Source organism: Ovis canadensis, chromosome 2, assembly GCF_042477335.2.
Source record: "Ovis canadensis isolate MfBH-ARS-UI-01 breed Bighorn chromosome 2, ARS-UI_OviCan_v2, whole genome shotgun sequence".
Taxonomy (NCBI): domain Eukaryota; kingdom Metazoa; phylum Chordata; class Mammalia; order Artiodactyla; family Bovidae; genus Ovis; species Ovis canadensis.
In genome coordinates, this window is record NC_091246.1 from 36263435 (window position 1) to 36287297 (window position 23863).

At 43.0% G+C, this 23863-nt stretch overlaps 1 protein-coding gene across 4 annotated transcripts in view; it reads left to right on the forward strand.

Annotated features, from left to right (window-relative positions):
- Window positions 1-337: 337 nt before the first annotated feature.
- Window positions 338-23863, forward strand: part of FRMD3 (FERM domain containing 3) — a 352790-nt gene continuing 329264 nt past the window's right edge. For 3 of the 4 annotated variants that reach the window (XM_069575860.1, XM_069575862.1, XM_069575857.1), the window contains exon 1: window positions 347-1045. In XM_069575860.1, coding sequence (XP_069431961.1) covers window positions 899-1045 — 147 coding nt within the window. In that variant the 5' untranslated portion in view covers window positions 347-898. Of the gene's footprint in view, window positions 1046-23863 lie in introns of all 4 variants that reach the window. The other variant, XM_069575856.1, reaches the window with a different exon arrangement.

The following is a 23863-nucleotide window of genomic DNA, read 5'->3' on the forward strand; positions in this document are numbered from 1 at the left end:
GGCGGATTTCTTCATCAGCTGTGCCACCAGGGAAGCCCAAAGTGCTGCTACCAAAGATCTTAGCGAGGTGTTGGGAGACATAAACGAGAAACTGATTAAGGAAGGTTCTGAGTTTCTTAGAGGAGACTGACTCTCAGTTAATATTAAACAAAGGCTTACAAAAATCCTCACGAGTACCAGCGACCGTGTCTACTAGCCTTAATGCTTTTGTAGCCAGGCAAGGGCCTCATGCTACTCTCGGGGTTCCTGAGGTCCAATAATCCGCTCCCACGGTGGAATCCTCCCTGCGGGTGTAGGTCGGGATCGCCCTCCACGCCCCCTTGCCCGCCGCCAAGTCGCTGGGGCCAAGCAGAGCAGGGCGCTGTCGGGCGCGTGGGGGAGCCGGGGCAGGGACGAGCTCTCTCAGGAGCCAGAGCAATCGCGGCCGGAGAGGGAGGAGGCTGCCGGGCCCAGCCTGACGCAGAGGCGGCGGCGGCAGCGGAGCAGGCCACTGCCGGGGCGTCCCGGCCACCAGCGCCAGCCCGCTTTCCGCCTTCTCCTGCCGCGGCTCCTCAGGCGTGGGAGTGAGTGGTTCGCGCGCCCGCCTGGGGTCACGGGCTCTGGGCATCTTCGGCCAGCGAGCCCGAGCGGAGGGAGGTGCAGGAGCACTCTCAAGGGGCGGAGGCGGGGAAAGGAGCGGGCGAGGCGGAGGCGAGGGAGCGGAGGGAGGGGACGGTGGAGAGGGAGGGACCCGCCTGCCGCGCCCTGGCCGCTCGGCATGTGTGGCTGCAGGCGCCGGTTGTCGCTGCTGTCCGGGGGCTGAGCCGCGCCCGGGTGTCCAGGGCAGTGTGTGTGTGTCCGCGCGGGCGAGTGCCGCGCCGGCCCCGAGCCTCCCGCTCGCTTCCCCGGGCCGCGGTGCATGTTCGCCTCCTGCTACTGTGTGCCGAGAGGCAGGAGGACCATGAAAATGATCCACTTTCGGAGCTCCAGCATCAAATCGCTCAGCCAGGAGATGAAATGCACCATCCGGCTGCTGGACGACTCGGAGATCTCCTGCCACATCCAGGTGCCGGGGCGAGGGAGTGGACTACGCGCCGGGCATGGGACTCGGGGGCCTCTACGGGTGGGCGTGCGCGTGGAGGCAAGGAACCCACCCGGGGGCCTACTAGAAAGCCAGATTTCTCTTCCTCCGCTCTGAGTCTAGGAGCCCTACTAAGGGATGGGGTGGGGAGGACTGTCCCCCTCAGGCACCGGGCGTGCGTTATCAATTGCCGGGGCCCCTTCCTCTGGCTTAGACACTGCGCGCTCACATCTCGCTGCACCTAGGACAGTGGACACAGGGCAGCTGCCTCCTGGGGGGACTCTAACCCCTCTGTTTCCTAACCTGTCGGGAAATATGAGTTCTGAGAATCCAGAGGGGTACCTGCATGTCGCCCAGTCTTCCTTCTTCCACGTGGAGAAGGCATGCATCAGCATGGATCCACTCATTCTTTCTCTGGTGCCTGGGCTCCGAAGGTGCCTTCAGTCCCAGGGACCTGCTCCAGCTCCCTGCCTCCCCTCTACCGGTGGCCTTTACTTCTTAGCGTGGGGCAGCAGGGAAGTTTCCTGGGAGTGAGAGAGGCCAGGCAGCCCGGTGCTCCAAGCCTTAAGGGATGGGGCACTCTGCTCGAACTGGAGCTACCTTGAAAGGAATCCTTTGAAATCTGAGTGTTTCAGGGAAAGGAAAAGGGCTGTGAGGCCAGCAGGGAAGGAATGCTGCAGGACCTGGGTCCTGGGAGAAATCGCCCTTTGGGATATTGGTGACATGTGCTGGCTACCAAGTTGGAGAAGGCCAGAGTTGTGCAGGTGAAGGCAGCTTTGATGGCAACTCCATCCTCCAGTACTTAAGTGCCTCTGGGCTTGCAGGAGATCTGTGAGATGCAATGGTGTGTGTGTGTGTGTGTGTGTGTGTGTGTGTGTGTGTGTGTGTGTGTATGTGTGTATGTGAGTGAGTGCACTCTCAGTGTTTGTGTATGTAGGCAGGTGTGTGCCCTCTCCCAAGATTCAGGACACACAACCTGGAAAGGTCATGTTAGGGTTAAGCACTATTAGCTTTTGACTTTTAAGTATCTTTACTTATTTATCTCTGGAATTTCCTCTTCTCACCTACTCAAGTCTTGAAGGTCTGAGACTGAGTGAGCTGTGTTTAAAACACTGGGCACCCATTCTGTTGAGAGATGAATGGGAGCAGCGTCTCCCAGTGGCAAGAATCTGCCTCTGGGCTGTGTTAACTAAGAATGAATGAATGAATGGTCTCCTCTTCCCCCCCTCCTTTTTTATTTTTTCTTTTCGTGGGAGCCTGTGACACGGGGACAGTGACTCCTAACTTGTAAGATGACAACGGGGTAAGTTTCACTGCGGGAATTTAGTGCCCCATGACCTCCCGTTAAAATGGGCTCCCACTGACTTTTCTGGAGAATCTTGGATTTCATTTTGAACAAAGGACTGCTATTAAACTTAATAATAAAAGGATTAATGGGATAGGCAGTTTTTCTGCTGCCACAGGGTTGCATGGAAACATTTGGCATGTACTGTCTTGTATTTCAGAGAAAGGAGTTTGCACATTTTACCTTAAGTCCTAAAGTGGGTGTACAGGAACTTTAACCCGTATTGAATATGTAGGTAATAAAGGGGTCAGCCACAGAGAGTGGGGCTGTTGACTTTTTCAGAGCTGTCTCCACCCTCTCTCTGCCGTTTCCTGTCCCACTTGGAGTTGACACTACTGTTTTGTTTTGTTTTTCTGTTTGTGGGAGGGAATCTTTCTTAGAATGGATAAATAGTTCCCAGATGACATGTATGTGCTGTCTCATGATCTGGCAAACAGTAGATTGTAGCCAATCTAATAACAGTTTGGAACATTAGAGTTTGTATGGCCCAACTGATGCCAAAGAGGTTAAAATGCTATGTTCCAAAGTGTTGATTTTGGCATTGCTTGAGAAAATCAAATGTTTTATTTGGAAGCACATCTGCCCCCAAATGGTGATTATCATTTAATCAATTAAAATGAATCAAAAGGTGATTTTGGTGATTTTGGTGATTTTGGACATTATATCTGCCTAGACTATTTCAAACCTGGGAATTGATATTATACTTCTGAACATAAGGTCACAAAAACCTTCCTATTTGTTTAGGACAAAGACAAAGTTTCTTTTTTTTTTTTTAATTATATAGAAAAGATTTATTTATACCATAAATATTTCAACAAATTCCACTTTCTACGATGAGTTCAATCTTCACAAAAGTAGGATGAACAGCACCTGTTTCCACTAGGATCCATAGCATTGCACAAAGTGACAGTGAGCGTGAAAATCTTAATGATGACCGCCAGAAAGAAGGTCAGCACGGTTGATATCACAGATTTTTCAGTGTTCCAATACAAGTTCTACCCAAATCCATAAAGAAAGACATATGCATAGGAAACTACAAATTGAAAGCAAGTCTATTGAGATAAATATTGGACATCAATTGTATGAATCTTTAAGGCATAACTGCAGATATTCTTCAGACATTCTTCAAATTCATAGAATGACAACAAAGTATGGCTACGTACAATCCATTCGGTTTTATAAACCACTCATGAATAACCTCACAAGCCATTTGAAACTAGATGACAATTTCAAATAGCTTTGATCTATAAACAAGGCTGTAAGACAGAAAATTAAAATCAAAATACATGAAGTAAATCCTCGGTAGATATGAAAACATCCCATGGTAGTGAAGTCAATTAGCATTAGTTATTAGGGCTTTCATGCACAGACTCATCTCTGATCGATGTGATCCCAATTCATATTTGGCAAAAAATACGAAAGCTGATCTTAACAGTCATATTATTTTTCTTTGTACCCCTAAAAAGAAAAATGAACATGAAAAACTAAATTAAGCTTGGAGGCTCACATTTCCCAATCGGTATACAAAGCAACAGCATGTCAAACTTTCTAATTCACATATGCATTTAAATGAAATTGGATGAAATATCCCTAAATAAACACATACTTCTATGCCCAATGTTTCACAAGGCAGAAAACGCTCAATGAATGAAACTGAGAGGGTAACAGCCAGGAAGGCCAGGGGTCTCCAAAGGGAGGAAATGGGGTGCAAGTGTCAGACAGTTGTTATCTGTCACTTCCGAGGCAGGAGGAAACAAGCTGTTATCTTTTCTCCCCTTCTTGATACAAATTTAAAAAGAGGTTTTCTCTTACAATTCTGTGTTGCTATAATGACACCTGGTTCCGCCTGAACTTCACTTTTCTCATACTTTGAGCTGACCAAGGCATTTTTCTTATGGAAAGGTTTGCCTTAAGCTATGTGAATGTACTATGTATTTACCCTAGACTCTATCTTCAAGTAGGTTCTGCCTAAAGGCTCAGAACTGACTTGACAAACCAATATGCGTTACTCATACATGGCTCTCCTGATCTATGTGAATGAAGCTATCCATTTGCTCATATCAATCGTTTTATGGCCCAGGATGACTCACCTGGTGCCACGGTCATCTCCATATATCTTGTGGGTGAGGGGTCTGCTGCCATTCCTTTCTCTAATGAGTAGACTGCTAGTAGCTAGATAACATCCAGCCAAAGATGAGTAGGGGGCACTCTTTCTGCCCCCTTCTGATGTCTATGTCAGAAGCTTTCTCTCTTTTATACTTTAATAAAACGTTGGGACACAAAAGCTCTGACTGATCAAGCCTCATCACTGGCCCTGGGTTGAATTCTTCCTCTAAGGAGCCCAAGAATTCAAGCATCTTTCATGGTTAGACAACAACCTTTCCAAACAATGGTCTTTTCAAAAAAAATGATGATAAGTGATGAGTATGCATATGTCTACGAATGAAATGGGACCCATATGTCAAACCACATAAAAATATATCTTCCCTCAACATACATATAACACAACCAGGCCTTCACATGCATCGATTCTCCAACTATCAAGTCATACAAATATGGATGTAAAATATCACAATACATTCCAAAGTTTAAAAGTGATGGATATTGACTTTCGCCCGCTGGTGCTTCTTTTTATGTCATCTCCATTATATTAGCTATGACAACGAATCATGTGCTGTGCGAAGTCACTTACATTGTGTCCAACTCCTTGGGATCATATGGACTAGGCCCCACCAGGTTCCTCTCTCCATGAGATTCTCTAGGCAAAGATACTGGAGTGGGTTGCCATGCTCTCCCTCAGGAGATCTTCCTGCCCCAGGGATGGAATCCATACCTCCCATGTCTCCTGCATGGGTATGTTCTGCATGTTCTTTACCACTAGAACCACCTGGGAAGCCCCAAGACACATGAACATCAGTGGATTTGGGGATCCACGGGGCATATACAGAACCATTCCTCCAACAAAACTGAAGAATGACTTTAAAATCTCAAACAAAACATGAGTATATGTGTTCACAAACTTCATGGAGCAAGGGTTTCTTCGATCTGAAAACTGGCATCGATGAAGGACTGTGTGAAGAATACTTCAAAGTCTATTTGGCAAACACAGCCTACGTTGGCTATATTTAGTCCTCAATTGAATGGAATGTCATGAGTACTGGTCATTTCAAATAAGTAGCCTGTGAAGCTGTTTACACTTATTGGGACGCGTGGTATACCACATTCACACATTTCAGTAGCATTGGTGCAAAAACGATACATTTCTCAGGGGAAGCTTCTACATGGACTCTTGGGATCAGAGCTCTAACTCATACACACATACTTTTCCTTTTAAAATGATCCTGCATGATAAGCAAACAAAACACTGGATGAACACCTAGACGGTGAGCTCTGTACTAAATGATTTTAAAGCCAGTAGATGGAATGAGCTGATGAGGAAGACTACAAACGAGTCATCTTCTTCAACTTGGTCAAACTGCTCATAGTCATACAAGTGAATGAAAAGTTGAGCCTGTTGTCATTAAATCCAGATGAAGTTCAAGGGAAGCTGCGATGCTCACTGCCCGTGAAGGAGTCCACGTGGAATGAAGAAGTACTGTGGGAAGTCTATTAGTAACCACCATGTCTTGGGTCCTCTGGATGACCTACTCCCAGGATCCACTTCGCTGGAATCCATCTCAGCTGAGTGATGCGTGTGCCCCCAAGAAGGATCCCAATTCAGAATGCCTTAAAGACATGGACAGATACTCCATAGCGATGAAAAGGCTTCAGTTGGCAATACCATGGAATGCATCTTCAATCTGTGGCCCACAGCCCTGCGCTCTGCTCGCTGGATGCCAATCGACGGGGACCCAGGAGCCCACGAAACGAGCATTCCCAGCTGCAATGGCGAGCCCTGAGAGCCCTGGCCCCCGTCGCGCCGCCATGTTCATCCCCTCTTTTTTTTTTTTTTAAAGAACCTTTGAAGTCACTAGTATATGCCCTGGGGAATCCATCTGTGTTTCGTTTCTTGTTTGCCTTTCTCCTCCAGTCTAGAGAATCACAAAGTTAAGAGAGTGTATAGAGTGTTATACAAATTTTCCCTCTATAACTTATGCAAGGTGTGAGTTATGTTTTTTCTTTTTTTTTCAAAACAATAGCTTTTAAATATTCTTTTCCAAAGTATATGATTTGTGTGGTTATTGACAAAGAAAACTTTCAGTGCAATGGCTCAGCAGCCTGATAGCCACTTGCTCTGTCTCTTCATAGGATCTAGGATGCTGTACAAACAATAAATGTGTTTATTGTTTATTTATTGTGTCATTTGCATGTGTCTGTTTAGGTGGAGTGAAAGAGGAATTCCCACTGGATAGGGAGCAAAAGGAGAGTCTAGGGCACTAGACAGGGGCCTGGGGAAGGAAAGGAGTTGCTGAATGTTCCCTATTGTTGTTGTTCAGTCGCAAAGTCATGTCCAACCCTTTGTAACCCCATGGACTGCAGCATGCCAAGCTTCCCTATCCTTTGCTGTCTCCTGGAGTTTGCTCAAACTCATGTCCATAGACTCGGTGATGCCATCCAACCATCTCATCCCCTGTCACCCCCTTCTCCTCCTGCCCTCAATCTTTCCCATCATCAGTCTTTTCCACAGAGTTGGTTCTACTGGTCTTTTCCAACGGAGCCAACTCTGCAAGTCTGGAGACTGTGGAAGGACATGGCTTAGTTCTCCTTCTTTGATTCAGTTGTGCTGTTCAAGCAGAGTAGAGTTCTAGTCATCTTCCCCATTCCATCCACGTTTTCAGATGCTGGCAGGGTGTTCACCACTCCTTCTAATGAGCTTGCCATTTTTAATACTGATTTTTATTGTGTAAGTTGTAGACTTTTCATATTATTTATTCTTTATTAAGTCCTGGTAAGCATAATTGTTATTATTTGAATTGACTGGAAAATTATAAAAATTTATATTTGAATAGAAACTCTGGCACTATGTGAAGCACCTAGTACGTGCTTAATAATTATTTGTAGATGTAGAATGCATAATTTGTGTCTGGGCTGTTAAATTCATGAGGGTAGGAACTCTTGTTATGGTTGTTGTTCTTCAAGGAGTCCTCAGTACCTAGAGCTGAACCTGACATATAGTTGTGGTCAATAAACACTTGCTGAATGAACAAATGCTACTGACCCAGTATTTAATATAGCTCATTACCTGTCATCATGAGGACAGCATGACAGCATTGGGTTGAGAATAAGGAGATACATAGTTTAGTTATGTTACCAACCAGGGTGACATGTAGTGAGTCATTTGACATTTGGAATCAGTGTTTCTTCTTTTGTAAAATAAGGGATTTGGGTTAGAATGTATGTCTCCGGTTTATGAAGTCTACAGTTTATCTGTTACCTAGACCAATTACCTTTGACTAAAACATTGCTATTGACAGATTATATACATATTATCTCATGTGATTTTCATTCCTGTCCCGGGTTATCTCCATTTTATTGTGTTATTGAATATTTTCTCAATTTTATGAGTATAGAAAATGAGGTGCCAAGAGATGAGGCAACTTCAGTCACCTGGCAAGTAAGTAGATTGAAGCCATGTCATTTTACTTAGAATCCAGAACCCTGTCTTCTCTTCAGCTGCCTCCAACTTGAGAGTTAGGATGTTTAGGCTGCAAGTGAAAAAGCAGCTGAGTTAAAGTGGCTTGAGTAATAAGGACTTATCATCTCACCTAATGAGAAGTTCAGAGGTAGGGTAGCTTCAGAGTTGTTCAGCAGCTGTGCATGGTCCAGGTGCTTTCCATCTTTCTACTCTGCCTCCTCAGCACGTCTCCTTTGTCACTTGTAGTTCTCATTATAAGGTGGTTGTGAATGTCCTTCAGGTACTAACACATCCACCATGTAAGAGATGGGATTTCCTCTTGCATTTCTTTTTATCATAGAGGAACACCATTCCTGGAGGCTCCCATCAGTCCTCCCATTAGAGTCCATTGCCCAGGATTGAATCCTATACCCATGACTTAGCTGTAAAAGAGTCTAGAAACATGAATATTTGGTATTTGTACTCCTCACTCTCTATAATGAGAGGTGGGCTTTGACTTCATGGAAGCAGTGGAGGGGTGGGTGTGGGTGGGTGGGTGTGGGGGGGTGTGTGTGTGTGTGTGTTAAGGGGCGGGGAACTGCTGGTGGCTAAGCAAGCAGTAGTGTCTTTCAGAATAGGTCAAATTGAGTCATAATTATTGTTACAACAAAACTGTCAGTAACGTTTAATGAGATGTTAGCTGAGCCCTGGCTTATTTTAGGCAATCTTTGTATGATCAAATTCTGCAACAAGAACAATTATTGGATAATCCTTTATAGCTTGTGTTGTTAAATATCAGTTCAGCTCTTACTGAGCCCATGGGTTCTGTGCAGCTACACACTGTCTTGTGTAGAGCAAGCATCTCTGCTCTTGCTGAAGTGGCAGTATGGCCAAGTGGTTGAGAGCTTGTGGTCCAGAGAACTACTTGCCTGGGTTTGAACCCTGGCTCTAAGCATTGACTAGTCAGGTGACTTTGGACAAGTCACTTTACCAGTTTGGTTTCAGTTTCCTCATCTGTAAAGTGGGGGTAATAATGGTACAACCTCATGGTCTTGTTGTAACAATCAAATATGCAATATATAGTGCTCATGCTAAGTTGCATTCAGTTGCGTCCGACTCTTTGTGACCGCAGGGACAGAAGCCCACCAGGCTCCTCTACCCATGGGATTCTCCAGGCAAGAATACTGGAGTGGGTTGCCATTTCTGTCTCTAGGGGATCTTCCCAACCAGGGATCGAACCTGTGTCTCTTATGTCTCCTGCATTGGCAGGCAGATTCTTTACTGCTAGTGACACCTGAGAAGCCCATGCAATATATACCAAGTACTTAATACCTGGCCCATAGTAAGAGATGAAAATATACTGACTGTTGTCTTACTATTATGTGAAGGTATATTGGATTTAATCCTAAATAGTGTGAAGGCTCTGGCTTGGAATCTAATGTCTTTAAGCCCAAACTCCATCACTTTCTGACTGTGTAAGACCTCAAGTGAATCACTGGGCCTCCTGTTTTTAATCTGTGAAATGGGCATAATAATTCCTCAATTGCCAATCTCCATTGGGTTGTTGAGATGAAATCTATAAAAGTGTGTTGTAAATGCTAAAAAATCACCCAAAAGCAGAATGCTATTCTAATTAATTTAGTTAAAAAAGAGAAAGTTGTTTACTGCATCCTAAGTTTCTTATCTGTTTTTAACAGGAATTGGTGGTCACATGCAAACATACATATGTGCTCAATATCGGGCCCCATGATGAGGCTGCAGGTGAAATCCACACTGGGTTTGGATAACAGCCACACATGTTCTGCTAATAAGGACGACTCAACTCTTTTCTCTATCAGACTCATCTGGAGTGCCATTCAGAGTACAGTGAATATCAGACACTAAAGGAATAGAAGAGAGAGGCAATTTGTTAAATACCGTGGTCTAGCTCTGATGTATTTAGGTCTAGATTACATGGGCCAGCTCTTTGTGTTAAGTATATTCTGACAGAAAAGTAATGTTATTTCAATACTCTCCTAAGATCTTATCCCTTGATGTCCTCACAGCAAAGGCAAAGTGTATTGACCATGGGGAGGATGCAATCCTGTTAGCTCCACATCACTGAACAATATATCAGCTGGGTGCTTTTAACTGACAAATTCCAACTCAAACTGGCTTTAACATTAAAGATATTTACTGGATCAGCACTTCCCTGTTGGCTCAGATGGTAAAGAAACTGCCTTCAATGCAGACCTGGGTTCGATCTCTGTGTTGGGAATATCCTCTGGATAAAGGAATGGCAACCCACTCCAGTATTCTTGCCTGGAGAATCCCATGAACAGAGGAGCTTGGCAGGCTGCAGTCCATGGGATCACAAGGAGTCAGACACAACTGAATGATTAACATACACAAACACATACAAACACACACAGGATCACATGTCCAGAAATTCTGAGTTAAGTAGGGACCTAATTGAGAAACGCTGGGCTGGAAGAAGCACAAGCTGGAATCAAGATTGCTGGGAGAAATATCCATAACCCTTATGGCAGAAAGTGAAGAGGAACTAAAAAGCCTCTTGATGAAAGTGAAAGCGGAGACTGAAAAAGTTGGCTTAAAGCTCAACATTCAGAAAACGAAGATCATGGCATCTGGTCCCATCACTTCATGGCAAATAGATGGGGAAACAGTGACAGACTTTATTTTGGGGGGCTCCAACATCACTGCAGATGGTGATTGCAGCCGTGAAATTAAAAGACACTTACTCCTTGGAAGGAAAGTTATGACCAACCTAGATAGCATATTCACAAGCAGAGACATTACTTTGCCAACAAAGGTCCATCTAGTCAAGGCTATGGTTTTTCCAGTAGTCATGTATGGATGTGAGAGTTGGACTGTGAAGAAAGCTGAGCGCCCAAGAATTGATGCTTTTGAACTGTGGTGTTGGAGAAGACTCTTGAGAGTCCCTTGGACTGCAAGGAGATCCAACCAGTCCATTCTAAAGGAGATCAGTCCTGGGTGTTCTTTGGAAGGAATGATGCTAAAGATGAAACTCCAGTACTTCGGCCACCTTATGCAAAGAGTTGACTCATTGGAAAAGACTCTGATGCTGGGAGGGATTGGGGGCAGGAGGAGAAGGAAATGACAGAGGATGAGATGGCTGGATGGCATTACCGACTCGATGGACGTGAGTCTGAGTGAACCCCGGGAGTTGGTGATAGACAGGGAGGCCTGGCGTGCTGTGATTCATGGAGTCGCAAAGAGTTGGACACGACTAAGCGACTGAACTGAACTGAGGGACCTAATTCAAGAACTATCCTGCCTTTTTGTGAGGCTTTATCCTCAGACTATAGTGAAATGGTTATAGTAGTTCCAGTTCCGAGGGACTTAATTCGAGAACTATCCTGCCTTTTTGTGAGGCTTTATCCTCAGACTATAGTGAAATGGTTATAGTAGTTCCAGTTCTCACACTTTCATGGGACACCCTCCAGAGGAATTGAAAAACCACTTCAAACTCAGCATTCTAAGCAAAAGTCCTGCAGTCATTTCAGTCAGACCTCCTGGGTCACCTGCCACCCTGAACAGTGAGTGAAATCAATTGAAATGAGTGTGTTGAGTAGCTTAAGGTGCCTTCAGACTCAGTGGAATCAGCTTCCTTCCTGGTGGTGGTCTGCATGGAGGAGAGAGGTCAATGCCTAGAAATCAGGGTTCTCTTCCAAAGGAGAAAGAGGGGGAGGGGAAGATGGCTGCTAGGAAGTTTACCATACTAGATGTTTTGTCTGGGTCAGTGATTCTCAAAGTGTATTCTGGGGACCCGCAGGAGTCCCTGAGATCCTTTCAGGGGGTCCTTGAGGTTCAAACTATTTTCAAAATAATACTAAGATGTTTGCCTCATTTAGGTTAGGAGTTTTACATACTATAGTTTACATACTATAAAATTCATCCATTTCAAGTGTATAACTTTAAGATAGTCACAGAATTGTGCAACCATCACCACAATCAGACAATCCCCCAAAGAAACCCTATGCCCTTTAATAGTCATACTTCCTTTTCCACCTAAACTTCCCAGCCCTAGGTAACTGCTGATCTACTTTTTGTCTCTATAGATTTGTCTGTTGTGGCCATTTGATGAAAATCAAGTCACATAATGATCTTTTGTGTCTGACTTCTTTCACTTGCATAATTGCTAGGCTCATCCACGTTATATCGTGTATCAGTATTTCTTTCCCTTTAATTGGTGAATAATATTCTATTGTATGGATAGATCACAGTTTACCATCAGTTGATGAAAATTTGGGTTGTTTCCACTTTTGGGCTATTTTGAAGAATGTTGCAGTGAATATTCTAGTAAAATTTGCCATTTTCCTTGGGTATATACCTGGGAGTGAAATTACTGGGCCATATAGTAACTCTGTTTAATCTTTTGAATTGAATAGTTTGCCAGACTATTCTCCCAAGCAGCTGCAACATTTTACATTTCCACCAGCAATGTATAAGGGTTTCAGTTTCTCCACATTCTTGTCAACACTTGTTATTATCTATTTGATTATAAACTGTCGTAGTGGGTGTGCAGTGATACCTTATTGTGGTTTTGATTTGCATTTCCTTGATGCTAATGATGTTGACCATCATTTCATGTGCTTATTGGCTGTTTGTCTATCTTCTCTGGAGAACTGTCTATTTGGATCCTTTGGCTATTTTAAAATTAGATTGTTGTTTTATTATTGAGTTCTAATAATTCTTTACATATTCTGGATACAGACTCCTTATTTAGTAAATGATTTACAGCCATTTTTCTCATTCTGTGGGTTTTTTTAGTCTGATGGTGTCAAAATTTTAAAAATTTTGATGAAATCCAATTTATCTGTTTTTTCTTTTTTTTCCTTGTGATTTTTGTGTCATAGCTAAGTAACTGTTGCCTAAGGTCATGGGATTTATACCTGTGTCTTCTTTAAACAGTTTTATAGTTTTAGCTATTATATTTGGGTCTTTGATTCATTATTTTACTGATATGTGATTTGGATATCATAAATGTCACCATTTTAAAGTATAAAATTCAGTAGCTTTAGTATATTCACAATATATACTATATATACAGCCATCACAGCTAATTCCAGAACATTTTCATCATCCCCCAAAATAAAACTGTTCCTGTTAATAGTCACTCCCCATCTGATCCATTTTGAGTTAATTTTTATGTATGATGTGAGGTAGAGGTCCAACTTGATTCTCGTGCATGTGGATATCCAATTGTCCCAGCACCATTTGTTGAAAAAACTATTTTCCTGTATGTCACTCTTGTTGAGATGTTGATCGCCTTTTCCACTCTCATTCTCTCGTAAGTGAACAATGGAGTTTTCCAGAGGCTGGATAATATGTGCCATAACAACACATTAACTACAGAAGCAGATGGGAGAATCCAGCTGTCTTCTATTGAGCCAGACACTAAAGATGCTAAAAATGTAGAAAGTGCTACTGTTCTCAATTAATTGGCTTTATTTTGTAAAACAAAGCTATTTTTCATAAAAGAATGCTATTTATGTTCATGTGCAATGGGTTTGTTATTTTTTTAATGAATCAATTATTGATTATTTTAAAAAATTATCATCAGCAAGTATTGAGATATACCACCCAAATAAACAAAAGTTCTATAGACCCTCAATAGTGTAAAGGAATTTTGAGGCCAATAAGCTCAAGAATTGCTGGTTTTGGTGATTGTCAATTTACTGAACTTCCTGAAAAAATTTTAATAGTCCTAAGTAAAAGAACTACTCCTGTGCATCTTGGGTCTCCAGCACTGCAAATTATAAGTATTTGAAATGATGTCAGTTAAGTAAAAAATCCCAGCGTTGCATAAAAATGTGTATATGTATATTTGAAATTCTAAATATTAACCATATACCTGTGTGTGTGTGTGTGTGTGTGTGTACATTGCAATGTTAAGAGTAGAAGATCAAGGGCAGGCTCTTCTGTCATAAGCATTTCCCAATTACACTTGCTCTCCAGCTGAATCTCATTTTTTTTCAACTCTAATAATTCGAAGTCTTACTTTGAGACCTCTCTTTTGATTACAGAAAATGTACAGCAACAGTGCATTGTGTTTAACATATAAACTGCTTGAATCAAGTCCCTCAGTCACTGAATTCTTAAGTTGTTACTTCTTGTACTCACTAGGCATTTTGGGAAGTCTTGGAAACATGGCAGGAATGGAAATATCAGGATTTGTTGCACAGAGAATCTGAGATTCACATGCATGAGTGACAGGCATTCGTAGCTAGCATGGTCCTCTCTCTGTTTCTACTTTGTGTGGGAAAGGATGCAAGTTGCTCCTCCTATGAAATAGCAGAGAGCTGGATGTGGAGTCCGTAGATGGCGGAAAATGGGATTATGATCAAGAGCCTTAGGGCAGGTTTTGCAGCTGAGATCTGAATTTAATTCAGGCTAAAAGGAGTTGGCGTTCAGCTCCTGGGAGGGACGTGTAAATGCTTCGCAGTTTCGGATAGTCTCATGGATCTTCTGTGCCACTGTTAAAATGCATATTTCTGATTCAGGCGGTCCTGAGGAGGGCCTTGAAATTATGCATTTCCAGTACTCTTGCCTGGAAAATCCCATGGACAGAGGAGCCTGGTAGGCTGCGATCCATGGGGTCGCGAGGAGTCCGACACGACTGAGCGACTTCCCTTTCACTTTTCACTTCGATGCATTGGAGGAGGAAATGGCAACCCACTCCACTGTTCTTGCCTGGAGAATTCCAGGGACAGGGGAGCCTGGTGGGCTGCCGTCTATGGGGTCACACAGAGTCGGACACGACTGAAGTGACTCAGCAGCAGCAGCAGCAGCAGCAGGCTTCTAGATGCCTCGTTCTCTGAACCACATTCGGAATAGTAAGGCTTTAATGGAAATTATCTATTTCATAGTAATATTAACTTCCTTGAGTGTGGAGCTTTTTGACCCTTAGCTCTCTGGATAATACCTCACCTGGCACATTTCCCTTGGTAGAGGGTCAGTGAATGTTTGAGCAGGTGAGTGAATGAATGAGTGAATAAAGAAATCCATCCAGGTGTGTCTATCACAATAAACTGAAGTACCGATTAGACATTGATGCTGGAGATGAAATGCCTCCTTTTGGTTCCCATCCCCTGCCAAATCAAGAGACTGTTTTTCAAACAGGATTTCCTGTGATGACCAGTCTGATGAAGTGTCGAATGTCTGTGAGAGTGTTTATGGGGGCTCAGAGTTAATGAGAGAATTCTTGTCCCTCTGGGCCACGTTTCCCACTCTTGCCTTCCTGTATCCTGGACTCTTGGTGGCATTGTGGAAGAGCTCTGGCAACTCCTTGGCACAAACAAATCATTGTGTATAGAGCCAGCCATGCCTGGAAGATCCCAGAGGCATAGGAGGCCCAGCTGTTCTCACTGGCAGGAGTGACCTCAGGGGACTGTGACCCCAGAGGACAGTGGAAAAATGCCTTCGAGGTGTAATACAAGCTCTCAAGCTGTTTGTTTGGTGACTCTGCCTGAAGGTGCAGGAGGGAAGTGAGAGGATCACTCTGGGAAAAAATGAAGCTCATTCTAAAGGAAAAGAGCATTTGTATAGATCAAGTCATCATGCTTTTCAAAAGTGGATTAGTAAAGGTTTTTTGAAATAACTTCAATCTTAGTCAATAAGCATTTAAAAATATCTTCTATATGCCAAGCACAGAGCTAGGAACTGGAGACAAAAAGAAAAGAAAATCAGACCTCAAGAGGCTCACAGTCATTTGGAAGAAGAGAGACAAGATAATAATTCAAGGACAACGTGACAGACAAAGGGACAGGTGTATGGGTGGAGGACCAAGAGGAGGCATCTGTATCAGACTGGGGCATCAATCAGTATCTCTGGTATAGATGAGTCTTGATTAGTAATTAAAGGGTAAATGAAAATCAGTTCTTTGAAGAAGGGAAAAAGGCATGCAGAACACGGTGAGCTTGTGCTTGATATAAAACCTTGGGCATGGTCAGCGTGACTGGATGTAGAAATGAGGGGAGGGGGGAATCTTGGATTAGTCCCAGGTGGTTGGTTTCAGGGACAGGGGTCATGGTGTCACCGATACAGTACAGGCCACAAGTTTGGGGGATCCACTGGAAAATAAAAATCTGAGGCCTCTTGTCAAAAATTATTAAGAATTTCAAGATCACAGTGAAAGTGAAGTCGCTCAGTCATGTCCGAATCTTTGCGATCCCATGGACTGTAGTCTCCCAGGCTTCTCTGTCCATGGGATTTTCCAGGCAAGAGTACTGGAGTGGGGTGCCATTTCCTTCTCCAGGGGATCTTCCTGACCCAGGGATTGAACCCAGGTCTCCTGCATTGCAGGCAGACGCTTTACCATCTGAACTGTGAGGGAGGAGACCATTAAACAAAGCATGGGTCCCACACCCACGAAGCTGATTCTGAGAAGGCAGAATAAAGGAGAAGCAGATGAGGGGAGGAGTTTGGGCATGTAGACTTCATAGTGCCTGTGGAGTATCTGGGTAGAGAATTCTCAGGTAGCCAGGCAAGAATACCAGACTGGGTTGTGGTCCCGAAGGGAATGGCAACCTATTCCTGTATTCTTGCCTGGAGAATCCTGTGGGTGGAGGAGCCTGGGGAGCCCCAGTCTGTGGGGTTGCAGAGTCGGACATGACTGAGCAACTAACACACATACACAGTTGGAAATAAGGAATGAAAGTCAGCAGAGATGTCTGACCTGGAGACACAGAAAAGAGAATTCTTGGTATTCACGCAAGTGGTTGTAGAAGTCATGTGGTATGAGAGGAACTATTACATGAGTCTTACTTTTTTGTCTGTCTTTCTGTTTGGGGCATCCTTGTAGATCAAACCAATGGAGTTTGAGTTTTGGAATTGTTTCCAAGAGTGCTTGATCATATTCCCTTTGTTTGGCAGTTCCCACCTGAATGAGAGCTTCTCCATTTTATTTTGCAAATAGAGCAGCTGCCTCAGAGGTCTCAGTGGAAAAGCTCTTTGCTTCTCTTAATTTTCATTTTCTAGCTTGGACTAACAAATGACAAAAAGTCCTCTCCAAGCAATAAGACTCTGAGTTACAAAACATAGAACTTTCACTCTAGGGAAGTTACCCTTTGAGACAGTGCCATGGACATTATATAATACATTTTAAAATCCTATCAAAAGGATACAAACTTGAAGTAAACATGTCATGGTTATGCTGCAATAATTTATCTTTTCTTTACTATTTATGTGTCTCAGATATATCCAATGGCAAATTTTGTTTCCTGTTTAGTTTCCAGGAGATTATTGTGAATGTTGATTAAAATAAATTCAAGGTCTGTAAGATCCCTCAAAGAAATAATTTAATATTGGTAACATGATTTGGATATTAGATGTACGGTAGAGCTTTGTCTGAATAGACCTATTATTATGCTAAGGTTTTAAATATGATTATTCTGTTGCAGGGGAAGCAATTAACATATTAACAGATTACGATTTGGTCTATTACCTCTCATTTCAGAAGTGTAATTTGCATCTTTGAGGCACTAGACCTTAATGGTGAATGTTAGTGTGAAAAGGATTGACTGAATCAGAATTTTCACATGCAAACTGTGAAAATTTGAATACAATATCAGTTACAAATGGATTGATAATAAAATTAAGCAATCTTAAAAAAATCAGTAACTAATTAACTTTTTTAATAGAAGAGAGGACGAAAGCCTAATCAATAAATTGGCTAGTAATTTTTCCTTGATGTTACTAGCTTATGTTATTTTTGAGGGCTGGGTTTTACATGTATGCCTGCCCATTGTTCTGAAAATAATGCTAGTCTTTGTGATCTTTATCATATGTAGGTATCATCTACAGTGTTATGATGTTGGGAATTATTGATTCTTTATTTAGCAACATCTTTCTCTCTGTTCATGTGCCTCTTGATTTTCTTGAGTTGTATGTTCATAATGTGAATTAGTTGATTAAATTGAGATCCAGAGGTGTGATTTGCCTGAATTTGCTTATTTAGCAAAATTAGGACGAGATATGTTGTCTTGGGGAGAAGGCAATGGCACCCCTCTCCAATACTCTTGCCTGGAAAATTCCATGGACGGAGGAGCCTGGAAGGCTGCAGTCCATGGGGTTGCAAAGAGTCGGACACCACTGAGCGACTTCCCTTTCACTTTTCACTTTCATGCATTGGAGAAGGAAATGTCAACCCACTCCAGTGCTCTTGCCTGGAGAATCCCAGGGACTTGGGAATATGGTGGACTTCCGTCAATGGGGTCGCACAGAGTCAGACACGACTGAAGCAACTTAGCAGCAGCAGCAGCATGGTGTCTTGGATTATTGCTAAATACTACCGTTATTGTGTTTTTGAATCTTTTTTGGTAGTCTAAGGGATATAATTCTTTTCCACTGACAACTGTTAATAACACAGGGAGAAAACCTCACAATGACCACATTTCTGGGTAAAGAAGGTAAATTGATTTCTTAAGCGTCATCGAAGGACCTCAGTTTTAGTTCTCTACTTTTCTGTAGTCAATATGTGGCTTAATGTAGCTCAATGTACCTCCAAATGAAAATTACCATCAGTTGTTCAGGTATTTTTGAATATTTTGCCATCTAACATTCCTACACAATTAAAAGAGATCTTCCTTTTCCCTTTATAAGTTTGGCATGGGACAGACATTGCGTGTATTTTGAACTTTAAAAAAATTACAAAGGGAAGGAAAAGAGGATGGTGTCATAGAATTATCTATTTATCCAAAGTAAATTTACCTTGTAGTCTTCGGATTGACTCTGGAAGTCAGTTCTTAGTAATCCTAGGCCATGGTATTTAGAAAACTTCTAGAAAAATATGAAAATAAAGTTTTTTTTTTGTTTAGGTACTAGCTATGTCCTTGTCAGGCTCTGTTTGTTTTGAGGGCTTAGCAAGAAGCGTAATAAAATCTCTGGAGTCAGAGGAGGAAAAAACACTGTATACCACCTGGAGCTGAGTCAAGGATAACTTCACCTAACTTTTGTGTTTCCAAACCTCAAGGGAGATTATTTCTGCTAGGGGATCATGGTGGTAGGGGGTGGGGGTTGGTCGCCTTGACAGACACCTTTTGTCTCCATGTTTGGAGACACAGGGTTCTCACCAGGTGTAGACGGCACCTTCTTGGTTCAGTGCTGATTAAAAGGGAAAAAAAGGAGGAAAAGTTGTACAGTAATTCAAGGGCAGCCACGAAGTCTGAGTTTGCAGTGCCAGCAGCAGTGTGGTAATTTGAGAATAGCAAATTAGAAGGACAAAGCAGATTTTAATCAGATGCCACGGAGAGGAAGGTGGTTTAGGTTTGTCTCCAAATTGTACCTCCATTAGAGTAAGGGAGGTTTTTAATGCTGTAATTCAATGTTTATTGTTAAAGATTTCTTTGTTTCTTTCCTCCAGTGTTTCTTTAGCACAGTCACTGGGTGGGAAATGCCAGCTTTTTTCCCATCAGTGAACTCAGCAGTTGTTAAATATAAAACATTTTCTTGATGTTATTGGAAATAGAATGAGGGAGAAAGAGAGACAGAGCTTGAGATTCAAGAGCGCTACCCTTTTGGAGACTTTAGTCTGAAGGCATAATTGTCCCATTCCATCCTTTCTGTCCATCCATCCATCCATCCATCTGTCAACCCATCCACCCACTTCTCCACTCATTCATCCAATAGCACCTCTCTAAGGACTGGTCTGGGTACCAGAGATAAAACGGTAAGTAAGAATATGGTTCTTTCCAGTCTGGTAGAGAAGACAGACACATAATTTCAAGATGGTACTGTTATGATTGAAGAACACTAGGATATTACTGGAGCAGAGAGAGAAACCAAGGTATCACTTAGGGGAAGGTATAACCCTCCTTTAATCTCTAGTCACCCTCTGCTAAAGTCACTACTCCTCAAAAGGGTGGATCACAGATATTTTCTTTGAAATGGATCACAGATATTTTCTTACTCCCATTTAAATGCAAATAAGAGCATCTTGAAGAACTTTGTGCTTCTGCTTGCAGATATCTCAGCAAAAGTTGTACCTTGCTATAAAAGGTAATTTCAAGAGAAGTCGCACATCCCCTTTCCTGCTTTCTACTGGGTCTTCATCCTCACAGTGTCTCCTGTATAGAAATTCTGGAGCAGCTGCTGGGGCTCCCAGTGCAGCCTCAGCAGACCAGGGAAAATTTTCTGGAGGATATCATGGCTTAGATGAGTTTAAAGAAAAAGTAAGCATTGTCTGGCTGACAGACTGGGGGAATGTGTTGAGAAGGCGGTATAGTTAGGGAAAGAAGGGCCTCTGGCAGAAGGCTGTGCATAGGAAAAGGCATAGTATTTGTGAGGAACTCGGAGAAATGCACTGATTTTATAGGTCACCAGAGAAGTCCATAATATGCAGTGGGGAGCTGGCAATTATGTGATCAGACTGTGCAGACAATGGAGTGGACAGCTGGAGTCTAGAAAACAGTACTGGCTACTGTTGACTACAGAATAATTAGGACAGCCCTACTGAGGCATGGTATGTATGGTTCAATGACCATTGCCATTGTTTTGCAGGGTCAGCTTGACTACTGTACCAGGGCGAAAGAGTGTTTTGTCTCAGACACTACCCCAAGGAACGCTGGAGGTTTCAAATTCTTAGCTGAGGTTTTACACTTTCATGTGCTGTTGAGAGCGGCAGTAGTTCCATGATCCGTGATCTTCAGTGATGAAGCAAATCTTTCTTAATTACAGATCAGAACATTGACAGGCTTTTCCAAAGCATCCCTTTAAAGTGTTGTGGGCTAACTTGCTTCAGTCGTGATCGACTCTCTGCGATCCCATGGACTGTAGCCTGCCAGGCTCCTCTGTCCATGGGATTTTCTGGGCAAGAATACTGGAGTGAGTTGCCACGCCCTCCTCTAGTGGGTCTTCGTGACCCAGGGGTCAAAACTGCATCTCTTTTGTCTCCTGATTTGGCAGGTGGGTTTTTTTTTTTTTTTTACCACTAATGCCACCTGGGAAGTCCTTTAACCTGTTCAGTTCAGTTCAGTCGCTCAGTCATGTCTGACTCTTTGCAACCCCATGAACTGCAGCATGCCAGGCCTCCCTGTCCATCACCAACTCCCGGAGCCTACCCAAACTCATGTCCATTGAGTCGGTGATGCCATCCAACCATCTCATCCTCTGTTGTCCCCTTCTCTTCCTGCCTTCAATCTTTCCCAGCATCAGGGTCTTTTCCAATGAGTCAGCTCTTCGCATCAGGTGGCCAAAGTATTGGAGCTTCAGCATCAGTCCTTCCAATGAACACCCAGGACTTATCTCCTTTAGGACGGACTGGTTGGATCTCCTTGCAGTCCAAGGCACTCTCAAGCGTCTTCTCCAACATCACAGTTCAAAAGCATCAATTCTTTGGCGCTCAGCTTTCTTTACAGTCCAACTTTCATATCCATACATGACTACTGGAAAAACCATAGCCTTGACTAGATGGACCTTTGTTGACAAAGTAATGTTTCTGCTTTTTAACATGCTGTCTAGGTTGGTCATCACTTCCTTCCAAGGAGTAAGCATCTCTTAATTTCATGGCTGCAGTCACCATCTGCAGTGATTTTGGAACCCAAAAAATAAAGTCTGACAATTTTCCCCCATCTACTTGCCATGAAATAATGGGACCAGATGCCATGATCTTTGTTTTCTGAATGTCGAGCTTTAAGCCAACTTTTTCACTCTCCTCTTTCACTTTCATCAAGAGGCTTTTTAGTTCCTCTTCACTTTCTGCCATAAGGGTGGTGTCATCTGCATATCTGAGGTTACTGATATTTCTCCCGGCAATCTTGATTCCAGCTTGCGCTTCATCCAGCCCAGCATTTCTCATGATGTACTCCGCATATAAGTTAAATAAGCAGGGTGACAATATACAGCCTTGACATACTCCTTTTCCTCTTTGGAACCAGTCTGTTGTTCCATGTCCAGTTCTAACTGTTGCTTCCTGACCTGCATACAGGTTTCTCAAGAGGCAGGTCAGGTGGTCTGGTATTCCCATCTCTTTCAGAATTTTCCACAGTTGATTGTGATCCACACAGTCAAAGGCTTTGGCATAGTCAATAAAGCAGAAATAGATGTTTTCCTGGAACTCTCTTACTTTTTCAATGATCTGGCACATGTTGGCAATTTAACCTGTTAGGGTAGTCCTAAGTCCAGCCAGAGAGGACCTGATGGAACTAGCTGTGGGGGCTTCTGGAAATAAGTATTGAACAGAGGTGAGGGGAATTGAAAAAGCCTCTTTCTGTACTTTATTTACATTAGCACTCTCCAGTAGAACTTTTGTGATGATGAAACTGTTTTAGATTTGTGCTGTTCATTTGGTAACCACTAGTCTCGTGTGGCTTTTGAACACTTAATGTGTGACTAGTGTCACTGAGGAACTGAATTGTCAATGTTAATTAATTTAGTTATTAACAACTAAATTTAAATAGCTACATGTGCTAGAGGCTGTCATACTGAACAGCATAGTGTTAGCCTCTTAATGGTGGTTAATGGTACCTCTCTTGAATGAGAGAGACGTTGAAAGTCAGGGTGGGAATAGTATGGGAAAACTTTTCTGCTTTTCTCTCTGTACTTCCATACCATTTGAACGTGTGTATATGCAGGTCAGGAAGCAACAGTTAGAACTGGACGTGGAACAACAGACTGGTTCCAAAGAGGAAAAGGAGTACATCAAGGTTGTATATTGTCACCCTGCTTATTTAACTTATATGCGGAGTACATCATGAGAAATGCTGGGCTGGATGAAGCACAAGCTGGAATCAAGATTTCTGGGAGAAATATCAATAACCTCAGATATGCAGATGACACCACCCTTATGGTAGAAAGTGAAGAGGAACTAAAAAACCTCTTGATGAAAGTGAAAGAGGAGACTGAAAAAGTTGGCTTAAAGCTCAACATTCAGAAAACTAAGATCATGGCATCTGGTCCCATCACTTCATGGCAAATAGATAGGGAAACAGTGGAAACAGTGTCAGACTTTATTTTGGGGAGCTCCAAAATCACTGCAGATGGTGATTGCAGCCATGAAATTCAAAGACACTTACTCCTTAGAAGAAGAGTAATTACCAACCTAGACAGCATGTTAAAAAGCAGAGACATTACTTTGCCAACAAAGGTCCATCTAGTCAAGGCTATGGTTTTTCCAGTAGTCATGTATGGATGTGAGAGTTGGACTGTGAAGAAGGCTGAGCACTGAAGAATTGATGCTTTTGAACTGTGGTGTTGGAGAAGACTCTTGAGAGTCCCTTGGACTGCAAGGAGATGCAACCAGTCCATTTTGAAGATCAGTCCTGGGTGTTCTTTGGAAGGAATGATGCTAAAGCTGAAACTCCAGTACTTTGGCCACCTTATGCGAAGAGTTGACTCATTGGAAAAGACTCTGATGCTGGGAGGGATTGGGGGCAGGAGAAGGGGACGACCCAGGATGAGATGGCTGGATGGCATCACCGACTCGATGGATGTGAGTCTGAGTGAACTCCAGGAGTTGGTGATGGACAGGGAGGTCTGGCGTGCTGCGATTCATGGCATCGCAAAGAGTAGGACATGATCGAGCAACCGAACTGAAGCATGTGTTGCTGGTGGTGTAGTTGCTAAATCGTTTCTGACTCTTGTGACCCCATAGACTGTAGCCTGCCAGGCTTCTCTGACCATGGGATTCTTCAGGCAAGAATACTGGAGTGGGTTGCCATTTCCTTCTCCAAGGGAAGCACGTGTTACTTTTGTATTTATAAAAACTATATTACATTCTGGAAAAGGCAAAACTATCGTGACAGTGTCTGCTCACAGTTAACACCCCTAGGGATTATACCTTCATTGCTTGAACTTGGTGGTCTTGGACAGACCAAAGTTCATACCTCAGCCCACTGCTTACTGTCTGTGTGTCCTGAGGGGGGATGCATTTCTTGGCCCATTT